The sequence below is a fragment of the Heterodontus francisci genome, chromosome 19, assembly GCF_036365525.1.
Source record: "Heterodontus francisci isolate sHetFra1 chromosome 19, sHetFra1.hap1, whole genome shotgun sequence".
Taxonomy (NCBI): domain Eukaryota; kingdom Metazoa; phylum Chordata; class Chondrichthyes; order Heterodontiformes; family Heterodontidae; genus Heterodontus; species Heterodontus francisci.
The window spans coordinates 73,038,190-73,060,554 of NC_090389.1; the positions used below are offsets into that span (position 1 = coordinate 73,038,190).

Sequence of the window (22,365 nt, forward strand, 5' to 3'; positions counted from 1 at the left end):
TGGGATCGTTCCCTCCACGACACCCTGCTCCACTCCTCCATTACCCCCAGCACCTTGTCCCCTTCCCATGCAATTGCAAGAGGTGTAATACCTATCCTTTTATCTCCTCTCTCCTCACCATCCAAGGGCCCAAATACTCCTTCCAGGTGAAGCAGCGATTTACTTGTACTTCCTTCAATTTAGTATACTGTATTCACTGCTCACACTGCCTCTACATCACGGAGACCAAATATAGATTGGGTGACCACTTTACGGAACACCTCTGCTCAGTCTGAAAACATGACCCCGAGCTTCCAGTTGCTTGTCATTTCAACCTCCTCCCCACCACCCGGCTCCCCCATTCCCCTCCCCACTCTCATGCCCACATTTCTGTCCTTGGCCTGCTGCAGCGTTGCAGTGCACATCAACACAAGCTCGAGGAGCAGTACCTCATCTTTCGATTAGGCACTCTACAGCCTTGTGGACTTAACATTGAGTTCAACAATTTCAGAGCAAGACTGGCTTTTTTTTTTACATTTTTCTATTTTTAAAAAATTTTATTTTACTTTTTAATCATGTGCCTGTTTTTCCATGTGCTTTTAAACAGAGCTGCTCATTACTCTGCCATTAACACTCTCTGGACTAATGCTTTGTCTTTCACAGCCATTAACACTTTCTTTGCCTTGGTCCCACAAAATCTTTGTTATTTAATCTCCTGCCCTCTGCCCTATCACACACCTTCCCTTTTGTTCTCTTCCCCACCAAACACACCCCCAACCCTTGCTTAAAACCCAATTCTTTTCTAACCTTTGCCAGTTCTGATGAAAGGTCACAGACCTGAAATGTTGGCTCTGTTTCTCTCTCCACAGATGCTGCCAGACCTGCTGAGTATTTCTAGCACTTTGTTTTTATTACTGCTACAAAAGTGTGGCTCCCCTTGTTTTAACAAACATCTGAAATAAAGCCCTTTTTGATCCAGATGTCCAGTGACTGAGGCACAAAATACCTCTGAATTGAAGCTGTAGTGCAATGAGGAGCAGCAGCTATGAGTTGCAGTGGGTAGTTAAGGAAACAGCCAGTTGTTGCTAGGTACCGCGTTCCCTCACATTTTCCCCAGGACTTTGTTACATTTACCTGAGAACAAGCTCCATCAGCAGCTCTACCATTGCTAGATGTGGGGGCCCAGGGGGTGACTCGCATACAGTCAGGCGCTCTCCTCGCATACAGCCATCCCCTAACCGTTTCAGTCTCACTCCTTTGTTACTAATTTTAGTTTAGTAAAGAGACTGAACACCAGAAAGGGAACATCCTCCGAAACAGTGCAACAATGAGCCCTCACACCATCCCTCTCTCCCCTCCCACTCCAGTTCAGTGGTACAGCCTAGAATGAACCCGCGTCCTTTTCCGGCGCTTCAGACCAGCTCAAATTCGCAAGCAGAGAAGGGGGGGTCAATGTATTAATCAGCGCTTGAAATCTACTTCAGATACAGAAACACTAGGGTTTTGGGTCAAAATAGTTCAATCTATTATGATTTAGTCTTTCAAAGGAGATTATAGGTCACATTCTTATAAAAACCACGTCTATTACAAGATTAAGCAACCAGATTCACCCCATTCCTGTGTGAGTATCTAACATACCAGCTGGGGGGGGAAGGAAGATACAATAATGTTCACAATAGGGACAATCTTCAGGAAAAGCATCACAAACAAGCCGTTATGTAGTTTTTTACAAAGATATAATATCTCCATAGCGTGTGCATAAAATCACGGCAAATAGCACTGCAACATTAGATCCCTGTACTTGTAGTTTCCCCCCTTGCTGGTTGGGTAGAATGGTACATCCTGCTGTCAGGTGGGGCGGAGGGGACGGTATCTCCGCCGCGCAGGCGTATGAGGTATTTCCGCCTTCCGGGGAGACGATGGTAACCGGGGGCAGCGCGGAGGGCTCCTGAGTTGGGGAGTTAGAGTTAGAGTGAGGGTGGTAGGGCCCTGACAGAGGGGGGATTATTGGGAACCCTGGAGTCAGCCGGAGTAACGGGTCCAAGCGTGAGCAGGGCCCCACCCGTCCCCTGAGGGCAGGGATAGATCCACACCCAGCGCTTCCTGTCTTGAGGCTGTCACTGGGCCAGGGCTGAAAGCATCGGTATTTGGGCTGGGTCGGCTTTGGGCGCAACGGTCTCTGCGCAAATATCTAATGGTCTTTGTCACTGCATTGTACTGCAGAGTGCACCACCTTGGACATCCTATCCGAGATGCTGTGTTGGGCCAGGGATCCATGTCCTGTACTGTCTTGTCTCTGCAGGCTCTTCAGGAGAGATTGGGCGGGGGGTGGGACTGTTCCTATTTTTAATATCTGGCGCAGTTAATGCAGTGGTTCCTAATTATAAGCTGTGCTTCCTGTCTTGAGAAATTGTCACTGGGGGTGGGGATCCCTTCTTTTGCTGACTTATGGCTGTCACCGTGGCTGTGTTCTTTGTCATAGGTGTTTGTGGTTTCGTATCTGACACTGTCAGTTTAACAGGACTTAATCTAGATATCAAGTTTGTGTTTTCCATTGGAGAAACTTGTGGCGGGGGGGGAGGGGGGGGTGATGGTTTGGATGAGGCTTAATGCTCAGTTGATAGCTTACAATTAGTTTTCCATTATTACTGTATTCATAGAATACATAATATTGGTGTTGTACTTGACAAAATATTTTTATTAATGTTGATAACAAATTGACACTGCCTCAAGTTCTAGGTGTTAAATCACTTTGCACAATTGCTCAGATAAGCTTTCAACTGTATGTGACTTCATGAGTATGGTTATGTCGCTGGCATCGTAACCCAGAAGTCAGGACCAAAAAATCCAACAAATGTTTAAATCAACACCATGGCAGCTTGAGAATTTAATTCAGTTTTTTTTTTAAACTGGAAACTAATCTGGTACTGGTAAAAGTGACTCATAAACACCCAATTGGTTCACGAATGGCCTTTGAGGAACAAAATCTCTCATCCAAGTTAACATGATAAAGGAACAAAACCATATATGGCCCAGAGGTGGCATTAGGTAGCATTCAATCTAGTTCAGGTTTTCTCCTACAGTCCTGTGTGTGCAACTATATCTGCATTGACTGCCTTGTTGGTCACAGTTTTGTGATAAATGGGTTTAATGTCCAGTAGATGCATGCATTTTGGATATCTGCACCTAGTTTCCTCGTAGGCTCTTGTCATTTCACTATAGTATAGACTCATAAATCATTCCACCATTATTCATTGTCCAAGTGCTCTTAACAAGTTGATTTTTCTGTTTGTAGTTTTCAAGCTGAGCAGTTAGTTGTCTGTTTGGTTTACCTATTTTCATCTTTCTTCACTACGTAACTGAATCCACCCTTCCCATTAGCTGGGGGGTTGGAGTGGGAGGGGGTGAAATGATCCAGGCTACTATCTTGAGAGCTGTCATATCGGTGATACTACACTTGTGCCAAAACAATTACTGTGCAGTGAAATAAATTTTAACATGCATATTATAATGGGGTATTTCTAAGATAGACACAGTTCCTTTAGAGGTGTAATTGCCCTCAAGGGTTTTCTAAACTTTATTATTTTAATTGTGTTTTTCTTGCCTTTCGATAGGCGACGCTCCGTCCGTACCTGAATGCAGTTCGTGCTACGCTTCAAGCAGCACTATGCCTGGAAAATTTTTCCTCACAGGTGGTGGAGCGTCATAATAAACCAGAGGTGGAAGTGAGGTAGGACGCATTTGGTTTGTAAATATGGTGGGTTGATTTTCAGTTTTATCAGATGCAGCATCGATCTGGGAAAAAACAGAATCTGCAGTGTGATAGTACTCACTAGATCTAGACATTTATTTTTGGATTGCCTGTGGTAAGTACATCAAAAAGCCTGCTCTATTTGACTTTGAGATGATTGACAGCAACATTTTTGTACAAGTGACTTGCTTAGCGCTGTGGCAGAGGACTTATTATCTACATGCACCATTTGCGAATAGCATGGCTGGAATTTTACGCCCCCAAACGGCAGGCTGTGGCGGGGGAGGCATAAACATAAATGGGAGGTGGGGGGGGGGGGGGGTTGTATTCCTGACCCCCCACCCCCTTCCGAAAGCGTTTCAATTTTGTGGGGCGATAAATGGCCCACCCTCGGCTAATTAATTTGGTACTGGTAAAAGTGACTCATAAAAACCCAATTGGTTCACTCATGGCCTTTGGGAAAAGTCAGGACCCACAGTCCTGTGATTAATTGGCCTAGAGTGGGCCATTTATCGCCCCGCATAAAATTGGAATGGGTGCGGGACGGGACCGGGAACTGCCCTCCGCCATCAGCCTGCTTATTTGGAGAGTGTAAAATACCAGCCATACTATTCTCAAATTAACTGGCACTTAAGGGCCTCTGTATTTTACCCTTGGCTGGCGGGCAGCTGAGATCTCAAGCCTGCCTGGTGAAACCAGGTGGCCATCTTGCAGGCTGATGGGGGGGGGGGCCCTCATGATCAGGCATCATGTGCTGCATGGAGGGCTGCCCCTGAAGCCCCAATGCTTAACATTCCCCCCTGACCCTCCCCTTGCCTCCCTGAGGCCTGACCAGTTGTCCCTGGCGAGGCCCTAAAAACGTACCTTTTTTCCAGGGCCGTCCTTCCTGTTGCTTCGATGGCTGGATGGAGTCCCAGCATTGGCTAACGCCCCTAGTGGCGCTGCTGGGACTAAGAGCTGCCAGCCCGCTGATTGGCCAGCAGCTCAATTATGCGGGACTGCCTGCCTCAAGGAGGTGGAAGTCCTGCCCAAGACCATTTAAAGGCCTGGGGAGCGAAAAATCCTAGTCTGGCTCCCCCGGCCTGGCGAAGGTGGGCTCTCCACCAAATTTTTTTTCGGCCCAGTGAACGGGGTCTCCCGCCCACCGAAAAATTCTGGCCTACGTATGGGGATTTTAAAAAATGAAATGTTGATAACAGGGTACCTACTGGCAGGAATGCCTTTTGTATTTCCAACATGCCGGACAATGATATAACACTGATCTATCTCATCACAGCTGTACTGTGGGGTACTTTCTGAGGGGCTTACTTTGATGGGGAAATTAAGTGGAAAGCTCTCTCAAGTCTTGAAAGCAGCTTAGTGGAAAGCTCAGGAATGCTGCAGATGGAGGTCTGGGAGCAGATCATGTCTGTGCATCATTTGAGAATGTTTTTTCACATCAACGCCCTCAAACAAATGGGTACAAATAGTTGGAGAGCCAAGGATACATTCTGATTATTGGATAGTAACGTACAACTTTTTCTTGCCCAATAACAGGAGCAGTAAAGAGCTGCTATTGCAGCCTTTGATCATCAGCAGGAATGAGAAGGAGAAGGTCCTCATTGAGGGCTCAATAAACTCTGTACGAGTCAGCATTGCAATCAAACAGGTCAGTATGCAGTTTTTAGTCCATGTCATTAGTAAGGCCTGGGTGTTACATTGGGTTATGACACTTTCCATTAATCTCTTGGAACAGAATTCCAAACCAGCTGAGAGAATGAGTGAAGATTGCTTCTCATTAATGGGGGCAAGATGGAAATTAATCTTTTCCTGCTCCCCAGTCAAATTGTAAACCAGACTTTCTTTAATGATGTTCAATTAGATGTCTTGGGGATTTTTTTTATCTGGTTACTTTTAGGAGCTGGGGAAAAATTTCTGTATTGGCTCAAATATTAGCTGTGACTTTTCCTTATTCAGAAATAAAAAGAAGGTTCCTTGATGGTGCAGTTGGTATACTGGAAGCAATGGGCATAATATTTCTTTTGATTCCAATCTATTCTTAAAGGTTTGATTTCTGTACATCCACCCCCACCTCTTCACTTTTATTTCATTTTGACAAGCTATAATCACCTGTGATTTAAGGAGGAAGATTAACTGCTCCAGGCCCCTGTCGATACCACTGTTTCGTCACCCACCAAGAAATCTGAATTTTTAGTCCTGTGCCCTTTCATGTAAAATGAAGCATGATCTTATCTGACTCAGGTTTAAGCCTGAAATGTTAACCTTCTATTTATAGATGTTGGCTGACTTGCTGTGTATTTCCATTATTTGCTAAGTTAATTCCATGACCACGTCTGTACTAATCTGCATAACCTGTGTTGGGTAGTAGCAGTTGAGTGATGATTCCCTCTATATGTAGCAACATGGAGAAACCCAGTATAGTTTTGGCTAGGGTTGAACCTGCATCCTCACTCTAGCACTACATGTTGCTCCAGCCCCTTACTAATTTTACTGATGCTTCCATTTTGTGCAGCAGCCAATATTTGTAAAAACAAAAATGGGACAATATTCAGATTTTCTTTTCTCTGTTTTAACTCAACAGATTTTGAATGGCTCTTTCTTCCCTTCTGTCCCTCCCCAAAAAATGCCTCAGTGGCACATCCAGCCATTGGCTATAGATAGGTTAGAGTTTGTACCTGTTAACATTTTGTTTTTAATTTCAGGCAGATGAGATTGAAAAGATCCTCTGTCATAAATTCATGAGGTTTATGATGATGCGAGCAGAGAATTTCTTCATACTCCGGAGGAAAGCTGTTGAGGTAATGCCACTGTCCAGAACTTACGTTTCAGTTTAAGGTATTAGACTTTTCGGTGGTACCTGTCAGTTACAGTCTCTGAAGGACCTGAGGCCAGTTGGAGTCTGTTGAATTGTAGATGCCTAATGTTTGTCTCCCAACTATTCGCAGTTCCTCCTCTGCTGAAGGCAGTGATGTCTCTCTGTGTGTTTTCAGGAGATGGGAACGCTGGATGCAGTGTACCATGCATTGTGCTGCTGTACTCGTTTTGGGAAGTGCTCACTTGATCAAAAATATAAATATGTTTGACCAGAACATCTGAGCACTGCACATCCCATCACTAACGGATCCTCTTTCTCCCACCCCTGTCTGAAACTTTAAAAAAAAGTTATTTCCTTCTATATTAAGGATCTTCCAGGAGCCCATTGGTGATGTGCTGGCCTTTGTGTGAGGAGGTAGGCAGGCACGTATCGAAAGATTTCTGTATCCAGTGGTCTACATAAGATTTGAGCATCGTTCGGGGCCTAGTTCATGTCCTACCACTGGATGGTACACTGAAAGCTTATCAGTGACATTTGAAACTTAAACACTTTTTTAATTAATTCATTCATGCGGGTGTTGCTGGCAAGGTCAGTAAATGCTGGCCATCCCTAATTGCCCTTGAGAAGGTGGTGGTGAGCTGCCTTCTTGAACTGATGCAGTCCATGTGGTGTAGGTGCTCTCAGTGTTATTAGGGAGGGAGAGCCAGGATTTTTGACCCAGTTTCAATGAAGGAATGGCAATATATTTCCAAGTTAGGATTGAGAGACTTGGATGGGAACTTGCAGATGGTGTTCTCATATGTCTGCTACCTTTGTTCTAGATGGTAGAGGTCATGGGTTTGAAAGTTGCTATCGAAGGAGCTGCCATGGTGCACCAGTGGTGGAGGGAAGGGAGTGAATGTTGAAGGTGGTGGATGTGCTACCAATCAAGCGGGCTGCTTTGTCCTGGATGGTGTTGAGCTTTTTGAGTTTTGTTGGAGCTGCAGTCATGCAGTCGAGTGGAGAGTATTCCATCACACTCCTGACTAGTGCCTTGTAGATGGTGGAAAGGCTTTAGGGAGTCAGGAGGTGAGCCACTCTCCACAGAATACCCAGCTTCTGATCTGCTCATGTAGCCACAGTATTTACATGGCTAGTCCTGTAAGTTTCTGATCAAAGGTAACTTCCAAGATGTTGATGGGCAATTTGGTGTTGGAACTGCTGTTGAATGTCTCTTGTTCGTTGCCTGGCACTTGTATGGTGGGTCCAAGTCTGGCCGCGTGCAGGCACAGACTGCCTCATTATCTGAGGAGTTGCGAATGGAACTGACCACTGTAATCAGCGAACATCCCCATTTCTGACTCTATGATGGAGGAAAGGTCATTGATGAAGCAGCTGAAGATGGTTGGGCCTAGGACTGCTGTTGGGAGCTCCTGTAGCGATGTCCTTGGTCTGAGATGATTGGCCTCCAGCAACCACAACCATTTTCCTTTGTGCTAGGTACTACTCCAATCAGTGTGTTTTTCCCATTGCCTTCAATTGTACCAGGCCACTTAGTCAAATGCTGCCTTGATTTCAAGGGTTGTCGCTGTCACCTCCCTTCTGGAATTCAGCTCATTGTCCATGTTTGAACCAAGGCTGTAATGAGGTCTGGAACTGAGTGGTCCTCGTGAAACCCAAACAGCATTGGTGCGTAGTTTAGTGGTAAGTAAGTTTTGCTTAATAGTACTGTCAATTAAAGGCCTGCTCAGGTCAGGGGGAAAAAAACCCAACCCGAACCCGACAGAACCACATCCGACCCAGCCAGAGTCCCTCCATTTTTTCTTGTACCCGACCCGACCCCAGCCCAACCACTGGAATGTTCCCTTTACCAACTTTGCAACTCCCAATTTGCAGGAAGCTGCAGCATGAGCGTGATGACGTCATAGAGATGCTCATTCGCTCACTGCGCAGACTCCGTTTCGCTCCTTGATGTCCTGGACACTCAGCTCAGGTAGGTTTTTTACTTTTAACACTTACCAGCAATGCTTGCTTTGTGTGTCCGACCCGGACCCTACCCTACCCGACCCGAGCCCAAAAGCCGGATCTGGAAGAGTGACCCGACCCGAACCCGTCGGGTCCCGTCTGGTTTGGGTCAGGTAGCAGGCCTTTACTGGCAATGACCCCTTCCATCATCTTGCTGATTGAGAGTAGGCTGATGGGGGCAGTAATTAGATGGATTGGATTCGTCCTGCTTTTTGTGGACAGGATATACCTGAGCAGTTTTCTGCTTTGACGGGTAGATGCCAGCATTGTAGTTATATTGGAATAGCTTGGCTAGGAGTGCGGCTAGTTCTGGAGCACAGGTTTTCAGTACCTCAGCCAGGATGTTTTCAAGGCCTATAGCCTTTGCTGTATCCAGTGCACTCAGACATTTCTTAATATCATGTAGAATTAATCAAATTGACTGAAACCTGGCTTCTGTGATGAAGGGGACCTTAGGAGGATGGTAGCATAGTGGTAATGTTGTTGGACTAATCCAGAGGCCCAGATTAATGCTCTGGAAACATTAATTCAAATCCCACCACAACAGCTAGTGGAATTTAAATTAATAAATAGATCTGGAATAAAAAGCTAGTCTCTCTAATAGTGATCATGAAACTACCAGATTGTTGTAAAAACCCATCTGGCTCACTAATATTCTTTGAGGGAAGCAATCTGCCATTCTTATCTAGTGTGGGACTCCAGACTCTCACCAATGTGGTTGATTCTTAACTCTCCTCCAAATGGCCTAGCAAGCCACTCAGTTGTAGGTGGCTCACCACCTGCTCAGAGCAATTAGGGATGGGAAATAAATGCCGGCCTTGCCAGCGACACACTCATCCCAAGAACGAATAAAAAAAAAAATAGATCATCCACTCAGCACTTCCAGCTGAAGATGATTGCAAACTCTTCAGCCTGGTCTTTTGCACTCATGCTGCGCTCTGCCATCATTGAGAATGGCAATGTTCATGGAGCCGCCTCCTCTCATTAGTTAGTTGTTCACCATTCACAACTGGATGTGGCAGGACTGCAGAGCTTTAATTAATGCATTGATTGTGGGATCACTTTACTCTGTCTGTGGTATGCTACTTCCACTTCTTAGCATTCCTGTAGTCCTATGTTGTAACTTCAGCATGCTGGTATCTCATTTTTAGGCATGCCTTATATTACTTGTTTCATGCACTTCTGCACTCCTCATTGAATCAGAAATGATTCCCTGACTCGATAGCAATAGTGAGAGATATGCCAGGCTGTGAGGTTACAGGTTGTGGTATATAATTCTGTTGCTGATGACCCACAAGCGCCTCATGGATACCCAATTTTGAACTTCTAGACCTGTTCTGAATCTATACCATTTAGTGTGGTGGTAGAGCTACACATTGCAATGGAGAGTTTCGTCCGTGTGAAGGTAGGACTTTGTCTCCACAATGATTGTGCGATGGTCACTCCTACCAGAACTGTCTTGGACAGATACATCCGCGACGGGTAGATTGGTGAGGATGGAGGCAAGTAGGTTTTTCCCTCATGTTGGTTCTCTCACCACCTGTAAACCCAGTCTGGCAGCTATGCCATTAGGACGCAGCCAGCTCAGTCAGTCGTGGTGCTACTAAGCCACTCTGGTGATGGGTATTTAAGTCCTCCCACCAGAGTATATTCTGTGCCCTTGCTACCCTCTGATTTTTTTTCCAGTGGTGTTCAACATGGAGTACTGATTCATCAGCTGATGGAGGACGATAGGTGGTAATCAGCAGAGGGTTTCCTTGCCCATTTTTAACCTGATGCCATGAGACTTCATGGGGTCCAGTGTCGATGTTGAGCTTTACGGGCTGCAGTGTCGCAGTGGAATTGCAGAATGTGGTCTTTATGTACACATTTGCAAGTGACAAATACTGAAGATTTGTTTTGTCTTTTTTAGCATGTAAAATGTACTTATTTCTTATCTCTGGGATGTGGATCTGAAACCAGATTCATTGGGATGAAGTCGCATCTTGGGAACAAAATTCACCAAAGACTTGGACAAGAAAGTGTAATTAATGTCAAATATATCAGACAGGAACTTTCCAGAAGTCAGCTCAATTTTTAGTATTCAGATTCTGTGAAAATATCTGTTAAGGGAAGTCACTAATTCTTTCATATCGGCTCGAAAAAAAATGTGTTTCCTGTCCCTTTTGACTTGCTGAAGATAATTGAACTGTCAGTATCTGTAATAAATGAGGCTCACTACTGCCCCCTTGTTTCCTCTCTCTTGGCAGGGCTATGACATCAGTTTCCTGATCACCAACTTCCATACTGAACAAATGTACAAACACAAACTGGTTGACTTTGTCATCCACTTCATGGAGGAGATTGACAAGGAAGTCAGTGAAATGAAACTGTCATTAAATGCCAGAGCTCGCATCGTCGCAGAGGAGTTCCTCAAAAATGTGAGTCTTTCCTCATTTCTACCCACCACCAAAATCAAGCTCATAGTACAGTGCTCAGCTACTCTCTGTTACTAAACTTAGAGTTCTAGAAAAGTGCAGGTGCTGAGTCTGTCAGCATTGCATAAATTATCTTGATTCAGTATTTTCTGTGCTAGCTTTATTTTGCAGTCAGTGGTTTTTGCTTCTCGGTAGATGGGTTCCTCAAATGTGTTTGACTTCTCCTTTAGATGGGACTTTCTTTTAAGCATCGCTGCTTTTATGATGTGCAGTGACTTCATTAAACGGGAAGTATGTTGAAATAGCCCACTGATTCTCCCTGCTCTCCTTTATTTGTTCTCTAGATGTGGATGTCACTGGCAAGCCCACATTTATTGACTATCTCTAGTTAAACCTTGACCCCACAGTCCTTGCTGTCTCATCTCCAATCTCCCTTTCCTTTCCAAAGTCCTTAAATGTGTTGTAGCCTCCCAAATCCGTGCCCATCTTTCCCAAAGCTCCATGTTTGAATCCCTCCAATCAGATTTTCACCCCAGTACCAAAACAGCTCTTAGTAAAGTCACAAATAACATCATATGTGATTTGTGACAAAAGGTAAACTCTTCCTTCTTGACCTGTCTGCAGCCTTTGACATGGTCGACCACACCACCCTCCTCCAACGCCTCTCACCTGGTTCCATTCTTATCTATCTAATTGTATCCAAAGATCACTTGCAATGGCTTCTCTTCCTGCACCCGCACCATTAGGTCTGGTGTCCCCCAAGGATCTATCCTTGGCTGCCTCCTCCTCATCTACATGCTGAGTCTTGGCGACATCATCCAAAAGCACAGCGTTAGTTTTTTTTTACATGTGTGCTGATGGCACCCAGCTTTACCTCACCACCACCTTTCTTGACTCCTCCACTTTTCCTAAATTATCAGACTGCTTATCTGATATCCAGTACTGGATGAGCAGAAATTTCCTCCAATTAAATATTGGGAAGACTGAAGCCATTGTTTTTGGACCCTGCTGCAAACTCCATTCCTAGCTACTAACTTATCTCCCTCACTGGTACGTCTGAGATTAAATCAGTCTGTTCGCAACCTTGGTGTCACATTTGACCCCGAGGTGAGCTGTGACCTCATATTCATGCCATCACTAAGACAGCCTATTTCCACCTCTAACATCACCTGTTGTCTCAGCTCATTTGCTGCTGAAGCCCACATCCATGGCTTCATTACCTCCAGAATTGACTATTCCAATGCACTCTTGGCTGATCTCTCACATTCTACCCTCTGTAGACTTGAGATTATCCAAAATTCTTAACTCAAAAAGTCCCGTTCACCCATCACTTCTGTGCTCGTTGACCTACATTGGCCCTCAGTCTTGATTTTAAAATTCTCATTCTTGTTTTCAAATTGCTCCAGGGCCTCACCCCTTCCTATCTCTGTAATCTCCTCTAGCCCCACAACCCTCTGATATCTGCACTCCCCTAATTCTGGCCTCTTGTGCAATCTTGATTTTAATTGTTACACCATTGGTGGCCACACCTTCAGTTGTCTATCTGGAGTACTGTGTACAGTATTGGTCTCCTTATTTAAGGAAGGATGTAAATGCATTGGAAGCAGTTCAGAGAAAGTTTACTAGACCAGTACCTGAAATAGGCGGATTATCTTATGAGGAAAGATTGGACTGGCTAGGCTTGTATCTGCTGGAGTTTAGAAGAGTAAGAGGCAACTTGATTGAACATATAAGATCCTGAGGGGTCTTGATAGGGCGGATGTGGAAAGGATGTTTCCTCTTGTGGGAGAATCTAGAATTAGGGGGTCACTGTTTGAAAATAAGGAGTCGATCATTTAAGACAGGTGATGAGAAATTAATTTCTCAGGGTCATGATCTTTGGAACTCTGTTTCTCAAAAGGCAGTGGAAGCAGAGCCTTTGAATATTTTTAAGGCAGCAGTAGATAGATTTTTGATAAGCAAGGGGGTGAAAGGTTATTGGGGGTAGGTGGAGTTGAGGTTACAATCAGATCAGCCATGATCTTGTTGAATGGCAGAGCAGGCTCGAGAGGCTGAGTGGCCTACTCCTCCTAATTCGTATGTATGTATGCTGAGGCCCTAAAGTCTGGAATACCCTCTCTACACCTCTCCGCCTCTCTACCTCACTTTCCTTTTAAGACATTCCTTAAAACCTACCTCTTTGACCAAGCTTTTGGGCAGCTGGCCTACTATCTCGTTATGTGGCTTGGTGTCATATTTTGTTTTATAATGCTCCTGCAAAGCACCGTGGGATGTTTTATTACATTAAGGCACTATACAAATAGAAGTTGTTGTACACAGAAGATGGTGGTGGACGTTCTTTTGCTACTCCAGTCCTTATGGTAGTGGTGCTACCACAACAATGTTAGGTAGGGAATTTCAGGATACTGACTCAGCAGCATCAAATGAATGACAGTAGGTGTCTACTAAAAACTCATGGACAGGTACAAAAAATAATGAAAAAGGCTAATAGAATGTTAGCCTTCATCCCAAGGGGGCTGAAACACAAAAGGATGGAAGTTATGCTATGGATATATAAAGCTCTGGTTAGACTGCATCTGAGTCCTAGACATTGCACCTCAAAGGATATATTGGCATTGAAGGAGGTGCAGCACAGATTCACCAGAATAATACCAGGGCTAAAAGGGTTAAATTGAAGGCAGGTTGCATAGGCTAGACTTGTATTCCCTTGGGTATAGAAGATTAGGGGTGATGTAATCGTGATGTTTAAGATGATCAAAGTTTTTCTCTAACCTATGAAATCCTATTTCCTCTGGTGGGAAGGTCTAGAACAAGGTAACAAACCTTTAAAATTTAAAGCTAGGCTGTTCAGGGGTGATATCAGGAAGGTCTTCACACAAAGCAGTGGAAATCTGAAACACTGTCCCTCAAAAAGTTGTTGAGGCTAGGCCAATTGAAAACTTCAAAACTAATGGACAAAGTTTTGTTAGGCAATGCTATTAAGGGATATGGAACCAAAGCAGGTAAATGGAGTTTAAATACCAATCAGTCATGACCCAGTGAAATAGCACAGCAGGCTCAAGAGACTGAATGGCCTACTCCTGCTCCCAAGTCCAAGTCTGAGTGGTGAGAGACTTGGAGATGATGGTTTTCTCATGACCTTGCTGCTATTGTCTTTCTCGCTTGTCAAAGCAAGATTGAGTTCTTGCAGTGCATTCTGTAGATTGCCCATATTGCAGCCATTGTGCACCAGTGGTGAAGGGGTAGATATTGATATGTGTGCTAGGGGTGTTAATTCAGTAAACTGTTTAGTATTGAATGGTATTGAGCTGACTGTGGCTACCACCATCCAGGCAAGTGGTGAGTATTTCATTATACTCCTGACTTTATAGGTGATAGAGACATGGCAATGTTGGAAGGTGAAACACCAGTTGTAGAATATCCAGCTGCTCTGCCGTTGTAGCTGTGGTGTTGATCTGGCTGGTCCAGTTAACCTTCTCAGCAATGGTGTTAAGTAGCTGAGTAAGGCTAGAATGAACAACGTGATGAGTGATGTCACTCATTTAATAACATATACCCTTCATAAGCAATGATGCCAAATACCAGCACTTCGCACTGTCGCTATAATGCTTGCTGCCCACCAAAGCCTTAACAGGAAGCATTGATGAAGCTTGGAAGGCACTAAGCTTAATCATCTATGAAGCCTCAGAAGCATCATTTGGTAAAGGCGGAACCCACAATAAGGGCTGGTTTGAGAACTACTCAGCTGAGATGATATCTGCCATTGATGCAAAAAACAAAGCCTACATGATGTACAACATAAACCCAACAGCTAAGACACTGCATGACCTGAAAGTAGCCAAAACAGCCGTGCAAAGGAGAGGGAGATACTGCACAAACAAACACAGGATCAGCTTATGTCAAGAAATCCAAACTGCATGTGACAAAGGAAATCTACGAGCTATGTATGAAGGGATCGAAAGGGCTCTTGGCCCTGCCATCACCAAAGTTGCTCCCCTAAAGTCGGCAGATGAAGTACTCACTGACAGAAGTAAACAGATGTCCTGCTGGGCTGAACGCTACTCCTGAGCTATACTCCTGAGAGTTGGACATCTCCCAGTCTGAGCTCGACGCTCTCCTGCAACCTCCTGTCATGGATGAGTTGGATGAACCCTCATCACTGGAGCTCGAAGGTCAGAGACCATTTAGCAAACAGAAGGGCACCCAGCAAGGAAGGAATCACAGCCAAATTGCTCAAGCACAGAAAGTCCCATCTATTGCCACACCTTTATGGCCTTCTCCTCCTCCTCTGCTGGAAAGTAGGCTCAGTTCCACAGGAGATGTGAGATGCCAAAATTATCACATTATACAAAAGCAAAGGCGACAGGAGACTGCAACAACTACAGGGGCATCTCGCTCCTTAGCACAACAAACCCAACAGCTAAGACACTGCATGACCTGAAAGTAGCCAAGACAGCTGTGCAAAAGAGAGGGAGATACTGTGCAAACAAACACTGGATCAACTTATATCAAGAAATCCAAACTGCATATGACAAAGGAAATAGAGTTGTGTACAAAGGGATCGAGAGGGTGCTTGGCCCTGCCATCACTTGCTAGGTTCATACTTAAAAGACTCTATTTACTTGCAAACAGAGTGTACCAGGAAGCACAGTTTGGTTTCCATGCCGGCAGATCGACTATGGATATGATCTCTATACACCAGCTACACGAGAAGTGTAGGTAACAGAGTACACCCATTTATCTTACTTTCATAGATGTCACTAAGGCATTAGACACTGTCAGCAGAGCAGGGCTTTATAAGATTTTGGGAAAAATTGGCTGTCCACCAACGCTCCTCAGTCTCATCCGCTCCTATGACAACATGCACTGCACTGTACAGTTTGATGGCCCCACTTCCGACAGTTTCAGAGTGAAGAATGGAGTGAAACGGGGTTGTGTCCTAGCTCCCCACTCTATTTTGCATCATCTTTTCCATGCTCTTGACCTTCGCCTTCCCTGCAGATATGCAAGGAGTCTACTTGGCCACTAGGTCAGATGGCAAGCTCAACAATCTATCAAGGCTGAAAGCAAAGACAAAAACACATCACGTCCTGATCAGAGAACTCCTCTATGCTGATGCTGCACTAGTCACTCACACGGAAACTCAGCTACAAAGACACATGGACTGTCTCTCCCATGCCTGTAACTTGATCTCCTTGACTACGAACGTCAAGAAAACGGTGGTCATGAGACAAGGTGTTGCTTTTCGACCCTTGATCACACCAGTTGCACCCCTAGCCAAACTGTTCCAGTAAAGCTACAAAACTGGCATCTACCCAGCAATGTGGAAAATTGCCTAGGTATGTCATGTACACACAGCAAGACAAATCTGACCCGACTAATTATCAACCTAAAGGTTTACTCCCAATCATCAGCAAAGTGATGGAAAGGGTCATCAACAGCTGAGCAATAACCCGCTCACTGACGCTCAGTTCGGGTTCTGCCAGGGCCACTCAGCTCCTGACCTCATTACAGCTTTGGTTCAAACATGGACAAAAGAGCTACACTCGAGAGGTGAGGTGAGTGTAACTGCTGTTGACATCAAGGCAGCATTTGACCAAGTATGGCATCAAGGTGCCTAGCAAAACTGGAGTCAATGAGAATCGGGGAAATCTCTCTACTGGTTGGAGTTGTACCTAGCACAAAAGAAGATGGTTATGGTTGTTGGAAATCAATCATCTCAGTCCCAGGACATTCCTGCAGGAGTTCCTCAGGGTAGTCCTCTCGGCCCAACCATCTTCAGCTGCTTCATCGATGACCCTCCCTCCATAAGGTCAGAAGTGGGGATGTTCGCTGATTGGTGCTGAAAATTGTGCATTCGTGGCTCCTCAGATACTGAAGCAGGCCGTGTCCAAAGGCAGCAAGACCTGGACAACAGCCAGGCTTGGGCTAATAAGTGTTAAGTAACATTTGCACCACGCAAATGCCTGGCAATGACCATCTCGAATAAGAGAGAATCTAACTCTCCCCTTGACATTCAATGGCATTACCATCGCTGAATCCCCACTATCAACATCCTGGGGGTCACCATTGACGAGAAACTGAACTGGACCAGCCACATAAATGCTGTGGCTACAAGAGCAAGTCAGAGGCTGGGAATTCTGCAGTGAGTAATTCACCACCTGACTCCCCAATGGCCTGTCCACCATCTACAAGACACAAGTCAGGAGTGTGATGGAATACTCTCCATTTGCCTGGATAGGTGCAGCTCCAACAACACTCAAGAAGACTGACACCAACCAGGACAAAGCAGCTCACTTGATTGGCACCCATTCCACCACCTTCAACATTCACAGCCTCCACCACTGACGCACAGTGGCAGCAGTGTGTACCATCTACAAGACAACACTGCAGCAACTCAACAAGGCTCCTTTGACAGCACCTTCCAAACCCACGACCTTTACTACCTAGAAGGACAAGGGCAGATGATGTGTGGGAACACCACCACCTGCAAGTTCCCCTCCAAACCACACACCATCTTGACTTGGAACCGTATTGCCATTCCTTCACAGTTGCTGAGTCAAAATCCTGGAACTCCCTTCCTATCAACACTGTTGGTGTACCTACACCCCAAGGACTACAGCCGTCAAGAAGGCAGTTCACTACCACCTTCTCTAGGGCAATTAGGGATGGGCAATAAATGCTGGCGTGGCCAATGAGGCCCACATTCCCCCGAACGAATTAAAAAAAAAACACATCCCAATGGAAGTGGTTAGCACATTCTACTACTTTGGGACCACGGTGACAGACAATTTGTCCCTTGGTGCAGAGCTTGATACACGCATAGGGAAAGCAGCTACCACCTTTTGGCCGACTTGCATAATGCACAAGGGATAACACCAAACTGGCCCTTTGGACCAAGCTGATGGTTTATTAGACCTGTGTTCTCAGCACTTTGGATGGCTATGAAACGTGGACAGCTTACAGCTACCAGGAAAAGCTCAATAATTTCCATCTTCGCTGTCTGCCGAGCATTATGGGTATATCCTGGCAGGACAAAATCACAAATGCAGCAGTCCTCTCAAAGGCAGAGCTCCCAAGTGTGTGTTGGCACTAATCAAACGGGCAGCTTTTGTGGTCCGCAGGATGGAAGACGGTGAGGTAGCTGGGACCAGACGACCAGTGGGGCGCCCAAAGCTCCGCTTCAAGGACGCTTGCAAGCATGACTTAAACGCCCCAAATATCAACTATCACACCTGGGAGTCACTAGCTGGCAAAACAGGGAAATGGCGACATGTCCTGTGGACAGATTTGCACAACCACGATGACCAGTTGCTACAGTAGCTTGGCAACAGGCGCCAATATCAAAAACAACCGCTTACAGCGTCACTTGGAGGCTTCACATGCAGTACTGGTGGCAGAACCTGCCTCTCTAGGATTTGCCTTCACAGCCATCAGCAAAGCTGCACCAAGAGAATGGATTGTTTGCCTGTCCACCATCTTCCATAGATGGAAGGATGCCAACTTTCATCTGTTTATGGATGTACTGAACAGTTCAGAGATGGGGGGGGGGGAAGGGGAGAATGTGAATTTTGTACAGTTTAAAAATCAGATATACCAAGGCATAGTATAAATAGCATGACCTACTTCCTGCGACAGGAAGTGTGTCAAAAACACAGTGCATGTTAGACACAAGACTTTCTATTAGCACATCTAATAAGTCATAGAAAATCTTGCCTGTCATCTTTGCCCTGTGTTTGTGTGTCTCTTTCTTCTATTTCTGTTTTTTTTTTTTGCTTGTCGCTGAATTTTGTTTTGCTAGTATTGCTGTCATGTTTTCATTTTTTTATGTTTTGCCTCCATACCTTCACTTTTTCTTGTTTGAGGTGGCTGGTGGTAGGTATAATGGCTGGGGAGGGATCCAGACAGGGCTGCAGGAACATTTCGAGTCATTAGTCAAGGGATAGATGTGGCCAGGACTTTTAATAGCAACATGAAGCAGATGGTGGTCTAAGCAGTTTTGTCCCATCTTGCTCCACAGTCACACAGCTTCTCTCCAACTCCTGCTCTACCCACCTACTCCTCCTTGACCCATCTCCATTCTTAGCAGTGCTGTTGTATATTATTCCTTCATTGTATCTAATCACTCTACTATCCTGCCCAATGCTGTGCATTCCCTGATTCCCATCTTACCATTGGTGCTACCCTTGCCCATCTTTTGTCAGTCCCCTGCTACCTGTTTCTTTCTCCTCTTCCATTCCCCTCTTGCTGCCTTTTTCTCTCCTGTCCTTCGCAATACCTATCTTGCTGTCTACCTTCTCTCATCCTCTCGCCTTCATTTCTTCCACCTTGGTCTGTACTTTGCAGTCTCCATTCCCACTATTTACCTCTCTTTCTATTTGTTGCCCCTTCTTTCCTGTTTCCCGTTTTGTCTTCAGTTTATTGCTTGCTTGCTCCACACCGACAGTTTCTTCTGTAATTAATATTGTCTGAAGACGGAAAGGTACTTCAGGGTATAGAATGCTAGGAGCTTGTGGGTTCCAACTCTCAGCAAATTCCTGTTCTGAGCTGTGTCTCTCTGGAGGAAAAACAGGCAGTGTAGTTATCTGTGCCCTTTCCAATTGCAGGTTAAAGAGTAATATTTGCAAAGTCTTGGTTTGCACATAAATTGCATGTAGTTTGGTGTCCAGTACCAGATTTGAAATATTTGTTTCCTTATATTCATGACTCAAAGGGTTGGAAATTTGTTACAATCCAGATGTGTGACAAAACTGGCAGTACCTGGTACTGAAGGTACTTCTCCACCGAGCACTCTTCCCCTGTAGCTAAAAGCATACTGAATGCAGTAACAATCTTTATTTTTCTTTTTGCAGTTCTGATGCTGGGTGCATTTGCTGTTGTCTAACGAGACCAAGGTTACGAGGAACTATGTGAAACTGCACTGCTGGAAGGAAGCTTGGGGCGGGGGTGGGTGTAATTGTCTGCTGAAAGGGGACACATACAATAACCTGACCAGCCTGCTGGAAGGGACTTGTACAATAACCCAACCAGATTGCTGGCTTTAGTATTATTGGATCATTTTTCAATTGATACTGTATTTACAGCAGTATAATTCCTGCTGTTATTAGGTCTTTCACAAATTGAAGGGACCGAGTTAATGCATTTGTATTTTGAAAAATAAAACAAAATTTCATTCATAGTTTGTGTCACAGCCTCTCTGACTTTGCTCCTTCATCCACATCTTAAAAGGAACAGTACATTTTAATTTTAAGGCAAAAAAAACCTGTCAATAATGACCAAGCAGAATTCCTGTCAATACTGGAAAGAGTCTCTACTGGTGAAACAAAAAGCAAAATACTGCAGATGCTGGGAATCTGAAATAGCAAATGTTGGAAACACTCAGCAGGTCAGGCATCATCTGTGGAGAGGAAGGTAAGATTAACAAATCAGAACGATGACCTCTTGTCAGAAACATTGACCTGAAACATTTACTCCAACTTCCTCTCCACAGAGGTTGTCTGACCAGTTAAGTGTTTCTAGCATTTTTGGACTCTACTGGTGCTTGCTCTCTTCTGTCACAAATTATATTCCTTTTTGAAACAACAGTCTCTAAATAATTCATCATTTGTATATTTTCCCCATAGTGTCAATTATGCAGGAAAGTCTACATTCTTAGTCATTTAGTTCTGTTTTTATTCTATAACTTGTATATTAATGTTTTTAATTGAAGTAAAATAGATCATATTGTAACTGTTTGGGGTCACATTGATTTTGTTCTGAGAGTGGATGGAGATTTTTTTTGTCTGACTTTTTAAGGCAGCAGCTGATAGATGATCACTGGCATGGGTTACACTGTAATTCTGAAAAGGTGTCAGTTACACTGATCCAGGACACTTTGGCATTGAATGGTCAGGCCGCCCATCTGTAGTACTGCTCTTTACATTGGTCAACAGGGTGCTTTTTAAAACGCACAAATGTAAGTGCATTGAAGTAAGATGCAAGCTCTCGTGCTTGGTGAGTTCCCAGTTTCAACTAAACTGTTTATAAAAAAAAAAAATAATAATAATTGAATGGGAATAATTAAACTTAGATATGTTAATCTTATTGCTGTTGCCACTAATATGTAATGCCTTATGCTTTTCAATATTAAAAACCTTTTGCAGTTCATCTGCCCAGTTGTCATCTGTAGATTTTGAGTTTTATTTCTTTGCTCTGAACATCTTGGTTTTCCACACAACTTTGCATCATCCGATTTAAATTTTAATGGCTTTGTTAGTTTTATTTGATAATGCTTCTGTGAAGCACCTTGGAATGTTTTATTACTTTGAAGGTGCTATATAAATGCAAATTATTATAAACTGAACAGCAGGGGACCCAGCCCTGATGTCTGGAGTACCCTGCTACACACTGTTGTCTGATTAGAATTTTGCTTATGAATGTTACATTTTATTTCCTGTTAGCCAATCAATTATCCTTTTTTTTTAAATCCAATGGTCTTAATTTTGGCACAATGTTCATTTATGTCATTCCTGTGTCCTTGTACTGCTTCACTTCATAATAGTCTCAAGAGTTTCAGTGTAAATGTGAAGTCAATAATTGAAACTATGTTGAGCTTTCTTTAAAATTAGAATAACTTAATTGAATTTTTTGCTGACTGAAATTAATAAGCTGTGAAAATTTTCAGTCACTTCCTTTGATTTCCTTTAAAGGGTATTTTTGCAGCGTTTAGTCTTATCTAATGAATATTTAAGTACTCCAGATTTTGACCAATAATAAACTAATAATGGTCAGTGACTGCCTTCCATACCGTGACAATGCTATGTGGAAGGCCTAAACAGAGATGAGATTAGAGAAGTCTGTACAAGAAAAACTAAATGAAAGATGAGCATCAAACAGTTCTAGTAATTAGAGTAAAGAAGGCAGATGCAAGATGGCATCTGTGCCTCATCTGTTTCCAATTAACTTGCTATTAGTCAAATTACAATATCAAATCTAATTACTTCACAAACATTCCATATTAAATGAATGCCACATGCTTATTTAACATTAAAAACTTGCTATTTATGCTGAGTTAGCTCATCCCAGCCATAGCAGCTATATAGCCACTACAATCGGCACAGTGGCGCAGTGGTTAGCACTGCAGCCTCACAGCTCCAGGGACCCGGGTTCGATTCTGGGTACTGCCTGTGTGGAGTTTGCAAGTTCTCCCTGTGTCTGCGTGGGTTTTCTCCGGGTGCTCCGGTTTCCTCCCACAAGCCAAAAGACTTGCAGGTTGATAGGTAAATTGGCCATTATAAATTGTCACTAGTATAGGTAGGTGGTAGGGAAATATAGGGACAGGTGGGGATGTTTGGTAGGAATATGGGATTAGTGTAGGATTAGTATAAATGGGTGGTTGATGGTCGGCACAGACTCGGTGG

The 22,365-nt window shown here is 44.2% G+C and overlaps 2 protein-coding genes across 6 annotated transcripts in view; one reads left to right on the forward strand and one right to left on the reverse strand.

Annotated features, from left to right (window-relative positions):
• Positions 1 to 22,365, reverse strand: part of tada3l (transcriptional adaptor 3 (NGG1 homolog, yeast)-like) — a 52,740-nt gene that overhangs the window by 26,005 nt on the left and 4,370 nt on the right. Inside the window, exon 1 of one of the 5 annotated variants that reach the window (XM_068051950.1) lies at positions 2,213 to 2,281. The exons of 1 other annotated variant lie outside the window; for it this stretch is intronic. In XM_068051950.1, coding sequence (XP_067908051.1) covers positions 2,213 to 2,221 — 9 coding nt within the window. In that variant the 5' untranslated portion in view covers positions 2,222 to 2,281. 3 more of the 5 variants (XM_068051949.1, XM_068051951.1, XM_068051952.1) reach the window with 3 other exon arrangements.
• arpc4l (actin related protein 2/3 complex, subunit 4, like) lies at positions 1,845 to 21,112 on the forward strand. The gene is made up of 6 exons (XM_068051954.1): positions 1,845 to 1,901; positions 3,594 to 3,709; positions 5,267 to 5,378; positions 6,433 to 6,528; positions 10,799 to 10,969; positions 19,819 to 21,112. The coding sequence occupies exons 1-6, from the start codon at positions 1,899 to 1,901 to the stop codon at positions 19,822 to 19,824; spliced, it is 504 nt and encodes a 167-aa protein (XP_067908055.1). The 5' UTR covers positions 1,845 to 1,898; the 3' UTR covers positions 19,825 to 21,112.

Coding starts and splice junctions, on each gene's coding strand:
- arpc4l (XM_068051954.1), top strand. Junction 3,710..5,266: donor AAACCAGAGGTGGAAGTGAG/GTAGGACGCATT, acceptor GCCCAATAACAG/GAGCAGTAAAGAGCTGCTAT. Junction 5,379..6,432: donor TCAGCATTGCAATCAAACAG/GTCAGTATGCAG, acceptor TTTTAATTTCAG/GCAGATGAGATTGAAAAGAT.